The sequence below is a fragment of the Mobula hypostoma genome, chromosome 24, assembly GCF_963921235.1.
Source record: "Mobula hypostoma chromosome 24, sMobHyp1.1, whole genome shotgun sequence".
NCBI lineage: Eukaryota > Metazoa > Chordata > Chondrichthyes > Myliobatiformes > Myliobatidae > Mobula > Mobula hypostoma.
The window spans coordinates 26,000,829-26,016,449 of record NC_086120.1 but is presented as its reverse complement, the minus strand read 5'-3'; the positions used below and the strand labels follow the sequence as shown (position 1 = coordinate 26,016,449).

The 15,621-nt window shown below is 40.1% G+C and overlaps 1 protein-coding gene across 1 annotated transcript in view; it reads left to right on the top strand.

Moving 5' to 3' along the window:
- ell (elongation factor RNA polymerase II) overlaps window positions 1-13,042 on the top strand; it is a 158,179-nt gene extending 145,137 nt beyond the window's left edge. Inside the window, exons 9-10 of the mRNA XM_063032024.1 lie at window positions 3,271-3,315; window positions 4,045-13,042. Of these exons, the coding sequence (XP_062888094.1) occupies window positions 3,271-3,315; window positions 4,045-4,161 (162 nt within the window). The 3' untranslated portion in view covers window positions 4,162-13,042. The remainder of the gene's footprint in view (window positions 1-3,270; window positions 3,316-4,044) is intronic.
- The last annotated feature ends 2,579 nt before the right edge of the window (window positions 13,043-15,621 follow it).

The window sequence follows — 15,621 nt, the reverse complement described above, 5'->3', positions numbered from 1 at the left end:
TGTTGGCAAGCCCCTTTTCATTCATGTATTTGTATGTACTTGCATACCTAGCAAGGTAGTAAAGCAACATTTCTTCTTTGAATTCTTCACATACTCGTTCAATAGTTTCATCCTTTTATCCAACTTCTCAAGTCCCTTCATTCTCACCCTAATCCTGGTTCCTTCCCCTAACAATCCCTTCACTTAATCTCCACCCCCCCCCCCATTGGACTGTACAGTCTCAGGTATTGCACTGTACTGCTGCCACAAAACACAATATATTTCACGACATGTGAGTGATGATAAGACCATGAGACATAGGAGCAGAATTGGGCCATTCAGTCCATTGAGTCTGCTCTGTCATTCCCTCATGGCTGATTTATTATCCCTCTTAACCCATTCTGTTGCCTTCTCTTTGTAACTTTGAGCCTCTGCCTAATCAAGAACCTATCAACCTGTGCTTTAAATGTACTCAGTGATTTGGCCTCCACAGCCATCTGTGCAAATGAATTCCACAGATTCACCACTCTCTGGCTAAAGAAATCTCTCCTCGTTTCTGTTCTAAATGGACATTCCTCTATTCTGGGGCTGTGCACTCTTGTTCTAGACTCTCCCACTAATGGTAATGTTCTCCCCACAAGCAGCTCCATGTGTGGCATCTTGTCAAAGGCTTTCTGAAAAACCCAAGTAATCAATATCCACTGACTCTCCCTTGTCCATCCTGCTTGTTATTTCTCAAAAAATTCCAACAGATTTGCCAGACAAGATTTCCTCTTAAGGAAACTATGTTTACTTTGGCCTGCCTGGAAGAAGGGTCCTGACTTGAAATGTTGACTGTTCATTTCCATGGATGCTGCCTAATCTGATGAGTTTCTCCAGCATTTTGTGTATGTTGTCTTTTCACCTTTGCAGTTTCTTAATTCTACCCACAAGGATTCCACATCTTCCGATTCTATGTCACCTTTGTTTTTTTTGTGGAATTCCCTCTGCCTACATTCCTGTCTTTTCAATACAATGTGTATCCTTGGAGGTTAAGCTCACAACTATGATCTTCTTTTAGCCATGACTCAGTGATGCCCACAGTGTCATAACTTTCACTGCCACGGAATAAGGTAGATGATCTTGTGGCGCAGTTGAAAAATATATAACTGCCAATTTCTCAACCGCCACAAGATCATCTACCTTATTCCATATACTGCGTGGATTCAAATATAACACCTTCAGTCCTGTATTCATCACCTTTTTCGATTTTACCCACTAACTACAATTTTGCCCTTTCGTCTGTTTATCATTTCTCACATTCTCACTACACATTGCATCTACTTGTATACCAATTGCCTCATCTTCAGCCCTATCGCTCTGGTTCCCATCCCCTGCCAGATTAGTTTAGCTCTAGCAAACCTACCTGCAAGGATATTGGTTGCTCCTTGGCTTCAGGTTTAACCTGTTATTGTCATATAGGTCATACAATATCTTCCCCAGATGAGATTTTATTGATCCAGGAATCTGAAACCCTGCTCCCTGCACCAGATCCTCAGCCACTCACTCATCTGTACTATCATTCTATTCCTACCCTGACTAGCATGGAGTAGTATTAAGATTACTACCTTGGTGGTCCTTATCTTCAGCTTCTTTCCTAACACCCTACACTCACTGTGCAGGACCTCTTCCCCTTTTCTGCCTATGTCATTGGTGCCAATGTGCACCAGAATCTCTGGTTGCTCACCCTCCCTCTTGAGACTATTCTGCAGCTGCTCTGAGACGTCCTTGACCTATCACCTGGGAGGTAACATACCATCCTGGTGTCTTTCACAGCTACAGAATTTCCTGTCCATCCCCCATCTATTGAATCTCCTATCACTTTCGCACTACCTGACTTTACCCTTCCCTGCTGAGTCTCAGAGCTGGCCGCAGTGTCCAGAAGAGTATACTTGTCGCTGAGGGGAGTGGCCAGAGGGGAATCCTGCACTAACTGCTTACTCTCTTTACTTCTGGTGGTCACCCATCTGAAGCCTACACTCTGGCTGTGACCACCTCAGTAAAAGTCTCATGTATGAAGTCTCAGCCTCCTGGATATTCCTGAGTACATCCAGCTCCAGTTCCTTGATCTTGTCAGTCAGGAGCTGAAGTTGGGTGCACTTCCTGCAGATGTTGTCATCAGTTAAGTACCCTGCAGTCCCACATCTTACAAGAGGAGCATTCCATTGCATTAACGACCATCCTGCCTTTGGCTCTAATTTCTTAAGCTGAAGTTCTGCAATCAACCAAATGACTCTATAAGCTGCAGCATCTTTTTGCCTCTGTCTGGTCTTGCTGAAGCCCATTAAGCCAAAGCTTGACTCTTAACATTGGCCCACTCCAACAATGGCCACTCCATTTACAACTTCTTTCTTTTTATTCGTACAATTAAGACTCACTCTTGACGAGACTTACAGTTTTCAAATGGCAATATGCCATTATCTTACTTGCTACTTAAAATAATGACAATAATCAACCTGATTTTGATTCTGGCCCCAGTTCATTCACCCTCTCCCAGTTTCTCACCCCTTTCAGCTTCTGCTTTATCTAGCCCTTTATTCTCCCTCTCCTTTAATTGCCTCTTTCTTTGACCCAGACCATCCTGGACAAGCTGCTGACAGCTGTGCTATATGCTCTTTATCCATTGTGAGAGTGATATTGTCAGGTTAATTTGCACTGTCTTTCATGATTTTTCTGTATGCAATCAGATATGATCATCCAGTTTGAACTGGTTGTTAGGCGTAGTCTGTCTATTTAAGAGTGGTGTAACCCATTGTTCTTTTTAAAGTGCAGGTTGACTAAATGCCATATAGTATTGATGTGTCTTCCCAACCCTACTGACCTTATTTGCCTTTGCCAATCCCTGAACTGAAATCAGCAATCAAAATACAACTAGGGAGTGCCACTGTGTGTTTGGCACACACGCAGTGGCTTAAAGCTGTTTTTATATTTATGTGGCTGTTTTTTTCCCTGATTTGAGCTATTGTTGAGTGGGGAAGGCTAGGGAAAGGCAGGGCTGGCATTTTATCACTCTTTAGCTCTGCCTTGCTATGGTACATTTGAGCAGTGCTCATGGAATTTTGAATGGATTTGTTTGCCTGCACAGAGTGTACCAAAGCAATTGGTTTCTAATTGAATGAACAAGTCCTATTATACCTTACTGTTTGACCTGGGGAATTGTCACTTGTTCATAGTAAAGTCTATAATGTTATGCCCATATTCTTGTAACAAAACTGTTTACTGAATTTTTATGTATGTGTTGCTTTCCTGCAGAGCATCCATGATCAAATTTTACAGGAATATCGTAAAATTAAAAAGGTAAGTGTTTGAGCAAAATAGCAAATAAATTGTGCTCCAAGGTTAATTGCTAAACCCTTTCTCAGACCAGGGATTAAACCAATAACATAGTGGGTAGAGAAGGTAATTTCTTACTTGACCAGTAGGATAGAATCCAATCACAAACAAGAGAAAATCTACAGATGCTGGAAATCCAAGCATCGCGCACAAAATGCTGGAGGAACTCAGCAGGCCAGGCAGCATCGATGGAAAAGAGGACACTTGACGTTTTGGGCTGAGACCATTCGTCCTGAAATGTCAACTGTACTCTTTTCCATAGATGCTGCCTGGCCTGCTGAGTTCCTCCAGCATTTTGTGTGTGTTGGATAGAATCCATAAGGATCTTAGAGTCAATTTTGATCCTCTGCTTTTGCTCTTTGCTGAGAGTTGCAGTCATTTGGGTTTACACTACAGAAGAAAATTATTTGAATCTTCATCTGTGTACTGATTCTTTCCTAGAGTTGGGCAAAATTGATCCCATTGTTCCACTCTGTACCTGAATCCCAAAGAAATCCCATTGCCTTGCTGACTCCTTGTAGCTCTGTCTCCATCTCAAACTAATTCCACCATCCCACTCTCCTCATAGTAATGTGTCATTCCCAAATGGCAATGTCAGTGAAATATTACTTTAAGCTGCTGAGACTATAGGAATGCAAGCTGTGTGAATGAGTTGCTGTGTCTGATGGAATTATGTTTTTGTGTTTTATGCAGACAAATCCCAACTACAGCCAAGAGAAGTACCGCTGTGAATATCTGCACAACAAACTGGCTCACATTAAGAAACTAATAGCAGAGTATGACCAGAAGCAATTTCAATCCTGGCGTTAGCCCATCTTAGTTACCATTGTGTGTGAGAGAGAGAGAGAGAGAGAGAGGGGAGCGTGACGGCAAACAATTGCATCTAATTATGTTTCCAGCTTCTCCTGTGTGTCTGCTTCAAGAAGATGAAACTGCAGCATATTCAAAATATACATTTAATAAATCAAAATTTAAGGCTTCATTTGCGTAGAACTTCAGATGTTCATGTGATATCTGGGAGTACAGTTACACCTTTAAAACAGAATAAACAAGTTTGCTGGTTCAGCTGCTCTATGTTGAAATGTCCTGAAGGCCAAGACCAAAGTGAGGGCTTACTCCTGGAAGGTGCTACAGAGTAATCAGGGAGACATCACAGAAGCTGGAGACAGACCATCCTCAATATCAATCAGCACTATGTGCAAAATGTAAACTGTTCCAGAACCAATTCAAAACCACCTGATACTGGGAAGTATACTGCTGGGAAAGCATTGCAATGCAAAGCATTCTGTGACTTCCCCACAAAAAGTAATGTTTACATTCTTAAAATTATTACTTACTCAGTAAGTGGTCATTTACCCATTAAAGAAAGCTGGAAATCATTTAATATTACACCAGTTAAGACTTCAGCCCCTACTATACCGAGCTTTTCAATGTTATTATCTCTGGATATAGAAGTGCCCAGTACTGCTTTCTATGTTAGAAATTTCTTGCTGCTTTCCATTTTAGATACTTCTGCACCTAAAGAATTCATTGATAGAGCTTCTAACTAAGCTTTAAACTATATATATCTATCTGACGTTCGAATTTCCTGTGACCAAACATGCTTTGATTACTAAACATCACTAATGTAGGGCTCTTGGTAACACTGGAAAATTTTCCAAATGCAACATTAGTTTTCCACAATTACTGGTTGGGCCGGTTGTCGATGCTCATTCCATTCTACCATCATCATTTACTGTGAAAGTCGACATATGCCTAGTTTATTTAACCTTTCCTCACGTTGATGTTAACTGCCTGGAACCAGTACTATGCTGCAAGAGGCTCATGCCAGGATGGAAACAGATTCCCTGAAATAGCCCTGTTCTCAACAGCCTTCACTAGGCAATACGATCAGTGGCATTCTGCCTGACTGATAATCACAGAAGCAGCCACGCTATGCCAACCAGAACCTGACCATCTAATTTGAGCCGGTGGGATTGACTCCATGTTGGCTTTTGGTTTGATCATCCAAGATTTTTAAAAATGACAATTCCTTTGGCTTGGGCTAGCTCACACCTTAGTCTGAAATGCATTAACCATGTTTTAGCAGGTGCACATTTGTGGGAGTTCTGTCAGATATTGTCAGTAGAGAGGAGGTACCCTGGAAGGTGATGGTCACAGCTGGTGTGGAAAGTACTGGTTCTTGCACTTGTGTCAGGTGTAGAGTGGCCAGTTGGGTTTTAATGTTCTACCCAAGTAGATTACAGTGCCAGTACCCAATAACAATATCTGTATTTGGATAATAAATGTTTGGTGTTTCACTGTGAACTCCTACTGCCTGCACAAAAGTCAGACTTGGTCAGTCAATCACCCCCTTTAAGCTGTGATTCAATGATATCATGAATTTGGAAAGCATCTTTCCAGATTCCTGGGATGGGAGAGCATGTACAGACCCTAGGGAAAAGTGACCCTCGGGAAAAGCTTACAGTCAAAAAATGTTTGCTGCAGGATTCAGTTTCTGAACTCAAACATGTTTCTCATCTCTACCATCAACCTTGAATATAGAATCCTATTCTATTCAATAAATAGGACTTAAGCCTCTTCAGTACTGCTGATTAATGAGGAGGGGCAATGTTTTCTGATTATTTCAATCAGCAGTGAAATTAAAACTCAAATCTGAATATTCAACTCCCGACCATAGTCTGTGTTTAAGCAATTAACAGCTTTCATTTCAAAGAAATTTTTTACTTAAAATAAAATTCTGGAAGAAAGGATTATAAAATCTCAAACCTCTGAGGAGAGTTCCCTGTCTGTAAACAACAGCCTGAATAGCTCTGTAGACACTGGGAATGAAGAGTTGGGAGAAAGGGGACAGAGGGTCAATGAATGTAGCTTCTCAGTTACCTACAGCTGCAGTGAATGCAGTAGGATCTCAAGGAATCTACTTTTTCTCTGACCGACCAGAGATCCATTCAAAACTTTTAGAAAATAGATAGCAGGATGAAATAGATGAATACTGTTTCCTTATTGTCTGCATGAATCCCATCTCCTAAATACACAGACCAGCCTGAACAATATTTGGGATGAAAGCGAGTTAGCACTGAATGTAGTTCGTGATTGTGTCCCTCAGGTTACTCACTGCAATGAAGTATAGAGCTGGAAATTTTTTTTGCTCCAATAATGAAATTGTTAACTGTAGTTCTTACACACCTCAAATACATATTCTTCAATGGGCTTTTCTGACAAGTGTAATATGCATGTGTGGGCATGTCTGGGACTCAGAGAAAAGTACAGCAATTACAAAGTAGCAGAAAGTGGAAGGCTTAAGAAAAAGAATTTGAAATTGTTGGTTAAATTGCTTGTTTACTCAATCTCTGGTACTAGACCTGGGTGCTGCCTGCTAAATAAAATAGATTTTTTAATTATCTTTCTTGTCTATTACACAAGCTTGGACTAGCTCGGGCATAAAAAGAAGATAAACTAAAAGGAGGAAGATATGTAAAGACCTAAGATGGGCAATTATCTAACACTTGATTCCATTCAGGTCTCTAACAGTTCTTCTAGATATTTCAAACTGTAAGAGTGTTCCTCGTCTTACTGTAGAGTGCTCATTGTGATGAATAAAAAAAAATCTTTTCTCAGACATTTAAATTAAACTAAATGTCCCTTTGTCAATGCTTCAATCCAGCATCCATAGAAAAGCTGATGGGTCTTCTTCTGGGATGGGGGAAAGAAAGACTCGTATCAAGAGGAAAGGTAGGATAGATAATGGTGTTGATGTCAGCATCTATTGTATGGGACACGAACTAAAACAGAGATATGAGACAGCAGCCATTAGCTGCCCATAAAAAGTATACAATGGAAATCACAGCTTTGAAGAAAGGTGGAAACACCAGAATTTTAGACTATGGTTATCATTATAACCACCTGCCTCACTGTGACAGGACCTCAAGAAGAAAGGGGAGAAACATAACACCAAATTCTTACTTCAGATGACGAGGATCTAAACACCAATCCATCCCTTACATGAAATACAAGGGATTAAAATGACCCATGTGGGCACTGATGTACTTACAGTAACTCAACACATATTTTCTTTAGTATGGGTCCCACTTTGTATTTTTGAAGCAATGATTCATGTAAAAATTAATTATAAAACAATCACTTAATGGTAATTCTATCAATTCCAACAGATGGTTAGTGGGTGGGTTCAGCACCTTGAATACTGATATTGGAGGCAATACCATTGCACTGACCCCCAAGAAGTAATGCTTGTTCAGTCAGCAACCTCTTTTCCAGTGAGGTTTAGAATTAGTACCAGGATCCTTTTCATTTCATGCTTACAGACAGCCAGCAAGTAGACCCTGAAAAGCTGATGCAACTTGGGTTACTCACAGCTGATTGGTTATCTTAGGAGTGACATGGTCCTGTGGACAACCCACAGGCCTCTGTTTAGCTAGAGCTGGCATCCTGTAAACTCGCTGAAAGTGCAGCTAAACTTCCAATTTCTACAAGTATTGCAGCTTCCATGCAGTTGAGTAAAGGGGCACCCAACAACCAGGGCGAAAGGGCAATCCACAAATTGTCTCTCTGGATGGCAGTTTACAGCTAATGTTTTAACTCTGTCTTAGCACAGTGGAGGAGGCAAATAAAGAGCAGCAGCAAAAATATCACATCCAGGAAAGATTCTGAAAAGTCAGGTTGTTGTTGTGGTGGGGGGGGGCGGAGGAGGTGGATTTTCAATGTACAGCAAGTACAAAGAGCTTGATTTATAATATGGTGGTAGGAGGGACGTTCAATTAACAGCAAGTCCTGAATATTGCTTCCATTTTTTTTTAAAGCCTTGGTCTTTTTTAGAACACTAATCTCTCCTCACTATAGACACTTATAGACAGGGGCTCCCTTCCCCTCCTCCCACTATCCCCAAATTTTATCTAATTATTAAGGTTAGTGCTGGTCTCACATCTGAAGTTCTACGCAAATGAAGCCTTAAATTTTGATTTATTAAATGTATATTTTGAATTGAAAAGGGGACAGTTCCAAGACACAGGTCTGTGTTGTTAATGATTTGTACATGCTATATCTTTAAGCCTTTGAGGTACTGGAGTGATTTTTGAATTTCACACAGTTAAGTATAGAATATTTGTTGGAGAACGAGTTCCTGATTGTGGTGCTCTCCCATATTGGATTCCAACCAGTTTTTGAGTCCTACTCCAATGTTATTGCATTAACTCCTCTGCCCTAGTCACCAATTCATACTTTTCACTTGTTCAAAATATTATTGAATATAATGCCTTTGACGAACCTTGTACAAAGATCACGGCTACTACAGGGTTTGTATGACCTTTCCTTCAAGTTCACTGGATAAAACCAGTGAACTTGTGTGTGGTTTTGCAGTTGACATGCTGAAATGAGACATGTTTAGGAATCAGTGTTCCCCTTCAGTTTCACTGGTTTTGCAGTGAAACACTCTACTTGTCTATTTCCATTTACCACCTCCCCTTTTTTTAAATCTATCAACTTCTCCCAGATATGCCTGATGCTTTTTTTCTAGCCAATATCAATGCAGTTCATTGTGTTCTTCTGACCTGTCCCTGAGTTAGAAGACTGTGGAGTTGCTCGCTAGTCCATGCAGGGCAGCCACATGGTTGATGATCTATTTAGGCGTTCCATGTGACATGAAAAGTCCCACGGTGCAATCCATCTTTGCACATTTTGTGGGATTACAAATTGAATTAATGCCTCCACGCATTTTGTATTTCAAAGTAACTTATTCCTTGTCAGGAATCTGAAACTTGCAATAAGGCACAATATAAATATACAGTATCCCCCTTTGATTGTGTGCAACACAATGAGTAGAAACCTCTATCTCTTCCTTCCTCTGTTATGCACGTGCAGTGGTAAAGCACTACCTGCATGATCTTACTGAATGGCACTGCCATACTCCATAGCCTGAGCTCCAGGGAAATGGGCTCAGTGGGTGATGAAACTGTCAGTTGGCAGAGTGACTGCAGTTCCTCATCCAACACAATGCAGTTACTTGGAGTTCAAAAACAATAGTGCTGGCGAGACACTATTGGCAGATTGGGGATTTAAAGAACTAAGCCTACCTTTTGGGCACTGGCTGACTTTTCTAACTGCCGCACGGTCCATTCTGTTTCACAGATCCACATTTATTTCTATCTCTCACAATGCCAGAGTTTCAATGAAATTTCTTTCTGATTTATTTAATTTTCCAGGATTTTGAGTAGTGAGCTTGTTCTGCTGCCTTGCTACCTGTTGCCAAGTTTGTTCACAGTATTACAATACCAGTCCCTCTTGGGTCTGAAAAAATACTTAAGAATTTAAGAATTTGAATTTTTTTGAACCTTCCACAGTTTAAATAAAACTATTTTTTGAGAACAGTATATTATAGATGTCAGATTAAAGCGTTTACATTGTGTAATATTTTTGAGTGAACCTGTATAGGTAAGGAATTGATCATGAAGTTGTAAATATTGAGGAAGACAAGCTAGGAAGATTGTAGAATTACCAAATATTTAATGATTATGTATAAATATAACTACTTGCTTGTGTTTTTATTTCCTGGCTTATAACAATTGAATTGTTCAAACATTCTTTGTGGTACTGAGCAGGAAGTGACCATTCAGCTCCTCACACCTGGATCATGACTTGAATCATCATTTACCTGTTTGGATTCCATAGCCCACAATGCCCTTTCCCAACAAAGGATAATGGGTGTCAGGATTGAACGTTTAAATTGTCCCTTAACCACAGTAGCAGTCTTGATGGAGAGAGTTCTAGATTTCCTCTGAACTCAGTTACCTCAGATGTGGTCTAAGTAGTGTTTCATACAACTTCCAATGTTCTGTGTAAAGAAGAGTTTCCTGACATCTTTGATGAACAGGCTGACTCTATTTTGAGATTGTTTAGGTTTATGAGCTCCAGCTTCCATCCCACCTCTGCAACAAAAATAGATTCTTTGTAATCCTTTTAGTTCCTTTATTCCTCCTAAAGCTTCTCAATCAGATCATCTCCTAATCCTCTGAGCCGAAATGAGTACAAGCCTAGTTTTTGCAGTCTGTTAGCATAAATCTTTTGGCCCCAGTGTTGTTCTGGTGAATTTTCTCCAATGCCAATCTTCTTCCAGAAATCCAATTACTCCAGATGGGTTATTAGATTAATTATGTAGAGCCTTTTATATTTCAGGCCTGAAGTGAAAGTCTGATACTTGATCAGTCCATGTATATTGGTGTTTAACAGTTTCTTTCTCTCCCACCCCCACCTGCTACTGGTACAAGATGCATCATCTGTTGCTTATCTGTGATGGATCAGCCAAATAGGTTTCAGTATAGGGATATCCTATACAACACTCCCCACACTTTCCATTAAGGACTGAGAATGTCTTGAGGGAAGTATAGGCAGTATGGGATCTTACTGGACAAAGAGAACCCTATGTGAGCATCAACCATTGATCTTTTGCTCCCTCCACTGTTGTCATCTGCTTACACATATGAAAGGCGGACAGGGATGTGTTACTACGGTTTTGTACAGGTATTAAAATCAGACCAAATGATTACCTTGAACAGAGTATGAATTGAATGGGAATTGTTAGCTAAAACTGCACTTTATTTTACTGGGGGTTAATCTAAATCCTGCCAATGCCACTCTGTGCTTGAAAGATACTGTGCTCTCAAGAGACTTGTGTGTGCAATAAATCTGGTAACATGATGTCCTTTGATCAGACCGCTCTCTATCAGGGAGTAGTTAATACTATTGATTTTGTTGATAAGGTTTGTACTTGATTTGTGATTTTTTTTTTTGTTGTTTTGAAATTCAGTAAATGGTGACTAGAAGTTAAATGCAACCAAGATGGGTTTTGCCATGAGCTTCCATTGTCTATAGAATGCTTGCAAACCAGAATCTTACAAGCACTGGTAAAACTGGTGTATTGATATAATTGAAGAATCATGTTGAGAGGATGAAGGAGCTTTTGGAAGACTAAAACAACAATTTACGTGCTATTATGTTGATGCCAGCACAGTAGTACAGCTGGAGCTGTTATCTCTCAGTGACAGTAACCCAAGTTCAATCCTGATCTACAGTGTGGAGTTCACCTGTTGTAACCTTGAGTTTCCTCTCATGTCCCAAAGTTATGTGAGCCAAATAGCGTATGAAAAACACATGCACATAAATCTCAAGATCATTCAAATAAAATTTTATGTAGGCCACAAAGAATATCAAGAAATGTAACTACATGGTTAAAGATGTAGGTTTATAGGAAGAACTGAGAGGTAAAGATAGAGAAAATTTTACTGTAGAAATTCTAACGTCATCATGTCTTGAGGATTGACAAAGGCAGGACATTAGAGGTTGTCTACATGAGCTTTATCAAGGCTTTTGACAAGGTACTGGATGGTAGGCTTCTATGGAAAGTTAGAACACAATCTAGGTTGAGCTGTAAAATGGGATACAAAATTGGCTTGGTAATGAGGGCTTGGTAGTAGAGGGTATACTATAAGATTGGTATTGGGTCCTTTGTTGTTTGTCATGATTTGGATGAGACTGCAGATTCTATGAGTGACGTGATTGCAGGTAACACCAAAATTGCTAATATAGTGGATAGTCAAAAAGTTATGTCAAGTTGCATCAGGAAATAGTCAAGTCAATTGAGAAAGTGGGCAAGGGAATGGCAGATGGAATTGAAGAGGCAAGTGCCAAGTAAGGCAGTTTGGGAAGGTAAGCCAGGGCAGGACATGCACAGTGAATGGCAGCATCCTGCAGAATGCTGTTGAACAGAAACATTAGGATACAAGTACATAATTCCTTGAAAGTGGCAACATTTCGGGTGACTAAGAAAGCATGTGGTATGCTTGGCTTCATCTGTTGAAGCAACAAGCATAAGTCTTGGGATGTCATGTTGTACAAAACATTGGATAGGCTGTATTTGGAGTAGGAAGTATGTGATTATGCCCAAGAAGGTGCAGAAAAGGCAAGAATGTTGCCTGGATTAGAGAGCTTGAAGGACAAGGAAAGATTGGATAGGCTTGGTTTGTTTTCCTAAAATGGAGGCTGAGGGATGATATTTAAAAATTTCCCTTGGCCATGCTGTCTAAAACTAGAGGGCATAGGTTTAAGGTGAGAGGAAGGAGATTTAAAATAGGTGAGTGGTAATTTTTTTTCCCACAAAATATTGGTATCTGGAACATGCTGCCAGAGGTGGTGGTGAAAGCAGAAACCGGAACAACATTTAAAGACATCTGGATAAGTACTTGAATAAGTAGGGCATGGAATTAATTCAGGCAAGTAGTATTAGTGTAAAGAGCCACAATGGTCGGCTGAAGGTTCATACAACTCTGTCCTTGAGGCTTAGGGGCTGAACAGATGATGTCGGTTAAGCAGTGAAAGTTGAGACTCTGCAATTGGCCAGTGAGGAACCTGAGAATTGTGAAGGTGGAATCTGGTGATGGGCAGGATCAAAGCTGCTTGGGCATTTGAAAGCAAAGACTTAGTTTTAAAAATGTTGCCAGACAAGAAATCAATCTTAAGTCTAGTAATCATGTGGTTACAGAGTAAATGGGGTGGTATATCTGTTGAAGAAATATTAGATTATTAAACAAGTAGACAAAAGGGGAAGTGGAGGAGTATGCATATAGACTTCATACTATTTACAAATTGTTTTTCAGTCGTAACAAAAAGTCATGTCTGAGTATTTATGGATGGTAAAATAAAACAAGATTTCAAATCAATGAAGGGTCAGTTAGATAATCACATTGGTTCTGTACCTCAACTCTTTTTTAATCACCTTTGTTTCATGAAATACTTAAAAACTCGACCCAGAGAATATCATAAGGCTAGTGACCAAGGAATGATTTAGTCTGATGCAATCTGTAATTCACACTGATGAGAATAAGGAGCCAGCTATTTAATATCAAACAAGTTAATTCTCTCTGTATGCAATGTTTCCAGATGGACATGTTTAATGGTAAAATGTGGAGCAGGTAGCATTCAGAGTACAAACCTGGACAAAGCAAAACAAGGAATACCCAAAACTAATCAGAAGCGATATGGAAATATTTACATTTGTTTCTGATGATCAAAGATAATTCTGATCACTGCCTTGAGTTGTGACATTAAACCTCCCAGCTTTTGTACGATGCATCTTTGCACAAAACTGAATAGGTGTTCAAAGCTCAAAACTAATGGAAGCAAAACATTTTTTCTTCATGTTAGCAGGTTTTTTTTGTCTCATTTCTTTTGCCCATGCTTCACTTGCTATCTCAAGACTTCCCTGGACGATTAGAAGATTTCCACAAAAACATCTGGTTGCTGAATTGACTAGAATAGAGAAATCTTAAATGGCCATTTCTTCAGATCTTGTTGTATCACAGCCCATGATGTTTGTTATTATGTTCAGGTGAATGAATCTGATGCATAAACAAGGTTTTCGCCTGCTTTGGAAACAAAATAGACAACACCAAATGATACTGATAGTCCCTGGGGGCAGACATACCAGTAATTTTCCACAAAGGAATGAATGCATTTTGAAAGTGACAGCTAAAAAGTGCACACCCTCTTTGAAATGTTTTGACATTGTTAGCAGAACACTAATTTTAAGATTCTCATTATTAATCCTTTCACCTCCTCCTCCCCACATACACTCTCTGAAAATCCACCACCACCTCAATATGTAGTCATACTCTTACCTGACAAGGCTATTCCGTCTGCTCTCCACTTTACCGCCACTGGCTGCTCTTTCATATTGCAGATGCAGAAAATCCAGAGCAACACATGCAAAGACAATACAGCTAGGTGGAGGGGTAGAATTAGGCCATTCAGCCTGTCAAGTATGCTCCGCCATGGCTGATTAATTATCACTCTCAATCCCATTCTCCTACCTTCTCCCCATAACCTTTAATGCCTTTACGAATCAAGATCCTATTGACCTCTGCTGTAAATATACCCAATGATTTGGCCTCTTCAGCCATCTGTGGCAATTAATTCCGCAGATTCATCGCACTCTGGCTAAAGAAATTCCTCCTTATCTCTTCTAAACTTCCCCGCTGTCGGAAACCTCTTCATGCCCACTCTTTCTAGGTCTTTCAGTATTTGATAAGTTTTAATGAGATCACCCTCTCATTCTTCTAAACTCCAGCAAGTATAGTCCCAAAGCCATCCAGCACTCTTCATACTTTAACCTTTTCATTCCCAGGATCATTGTCATGAACCTCCTCTAGATCTTCCCCAATGCCAGCACATCTTTCCTTAGAGAAGGGGCATAAAACTCGCAATACTCGCCAAGTGAGTCCTCATCAGGGCATTATAAAGCCTCAGCATTACATCCTTGTTTTTATATGCTAGTCCTATTGAAATGTATGCTCATATTGCATTTGCCTTCCTTGCCACCAAGTCGACCTGCAAATTAACCTTTAGGGAATCCTGCACAAGGACTTCCAAGCCCCTTTGTATCTCTGATTTTTAAAAAAATTTTCTACCTGTTTTGAAAATAATCTTTGTATTTATTCCTTCTACCAAAGTGTGTGACCAAACAATTCCCTACACTATATTCCATCTGCCACTTCTTTACCTATTCTCCCAATGGGTCCAAGTCCTTTTGTAAATGTCCTGCTTCCTCAACACTGTCTACCCCTCCACCTAGCTGTATTGTCTCCAAATTTGGTCACAAAAACCTCAAGTCCATCAACCAAATTGTTGACATATAATGTGAAAAGAAATGGTCCCAATACCAACCCCTGCAAAACAGCACGTCTTCGGCAGCTAACCAGAATAGGCCCCCTTTATTCCCTTCTTTGCCTCCTGCTAATCTATCCATGCTTGTATCTTTCTTGTAACACCATTGGTCTCTTGTTAAGGGGTGTCATGCACAGCACCTTGTCAAAGGCCTTGAAAATCAAAGAACACAGCATTCACTGGCTCTCCTTTTGTCAATCCTGCCTGTTATTTCCTCAAAATTCCAACAGATTTGTTGGACAGGTTTCCCCTTAAGGAAACTACACTGACTTTGGACTATTTTAATATGTGCTTCCAAGTATCCCAAAACCTCATCCAATAGACTCCAACATCTTCCCAACCACTTAAGTCAAGCTAACTGGCCTATAATTTCCTGTCTTTTGCCTCCCTTCCATATTAGAGTGGAGTGACATCTGCAATTTTCCAGTCTTCCGGAGTGATTCCTAGATCAAGTGATTCTTGAAAGATCAGTACTAATGCCTCCACAATCTCTTCAGCTACCTCTTTCAGAATCCTGGAGTGTCCAGGTAACTTACCTAC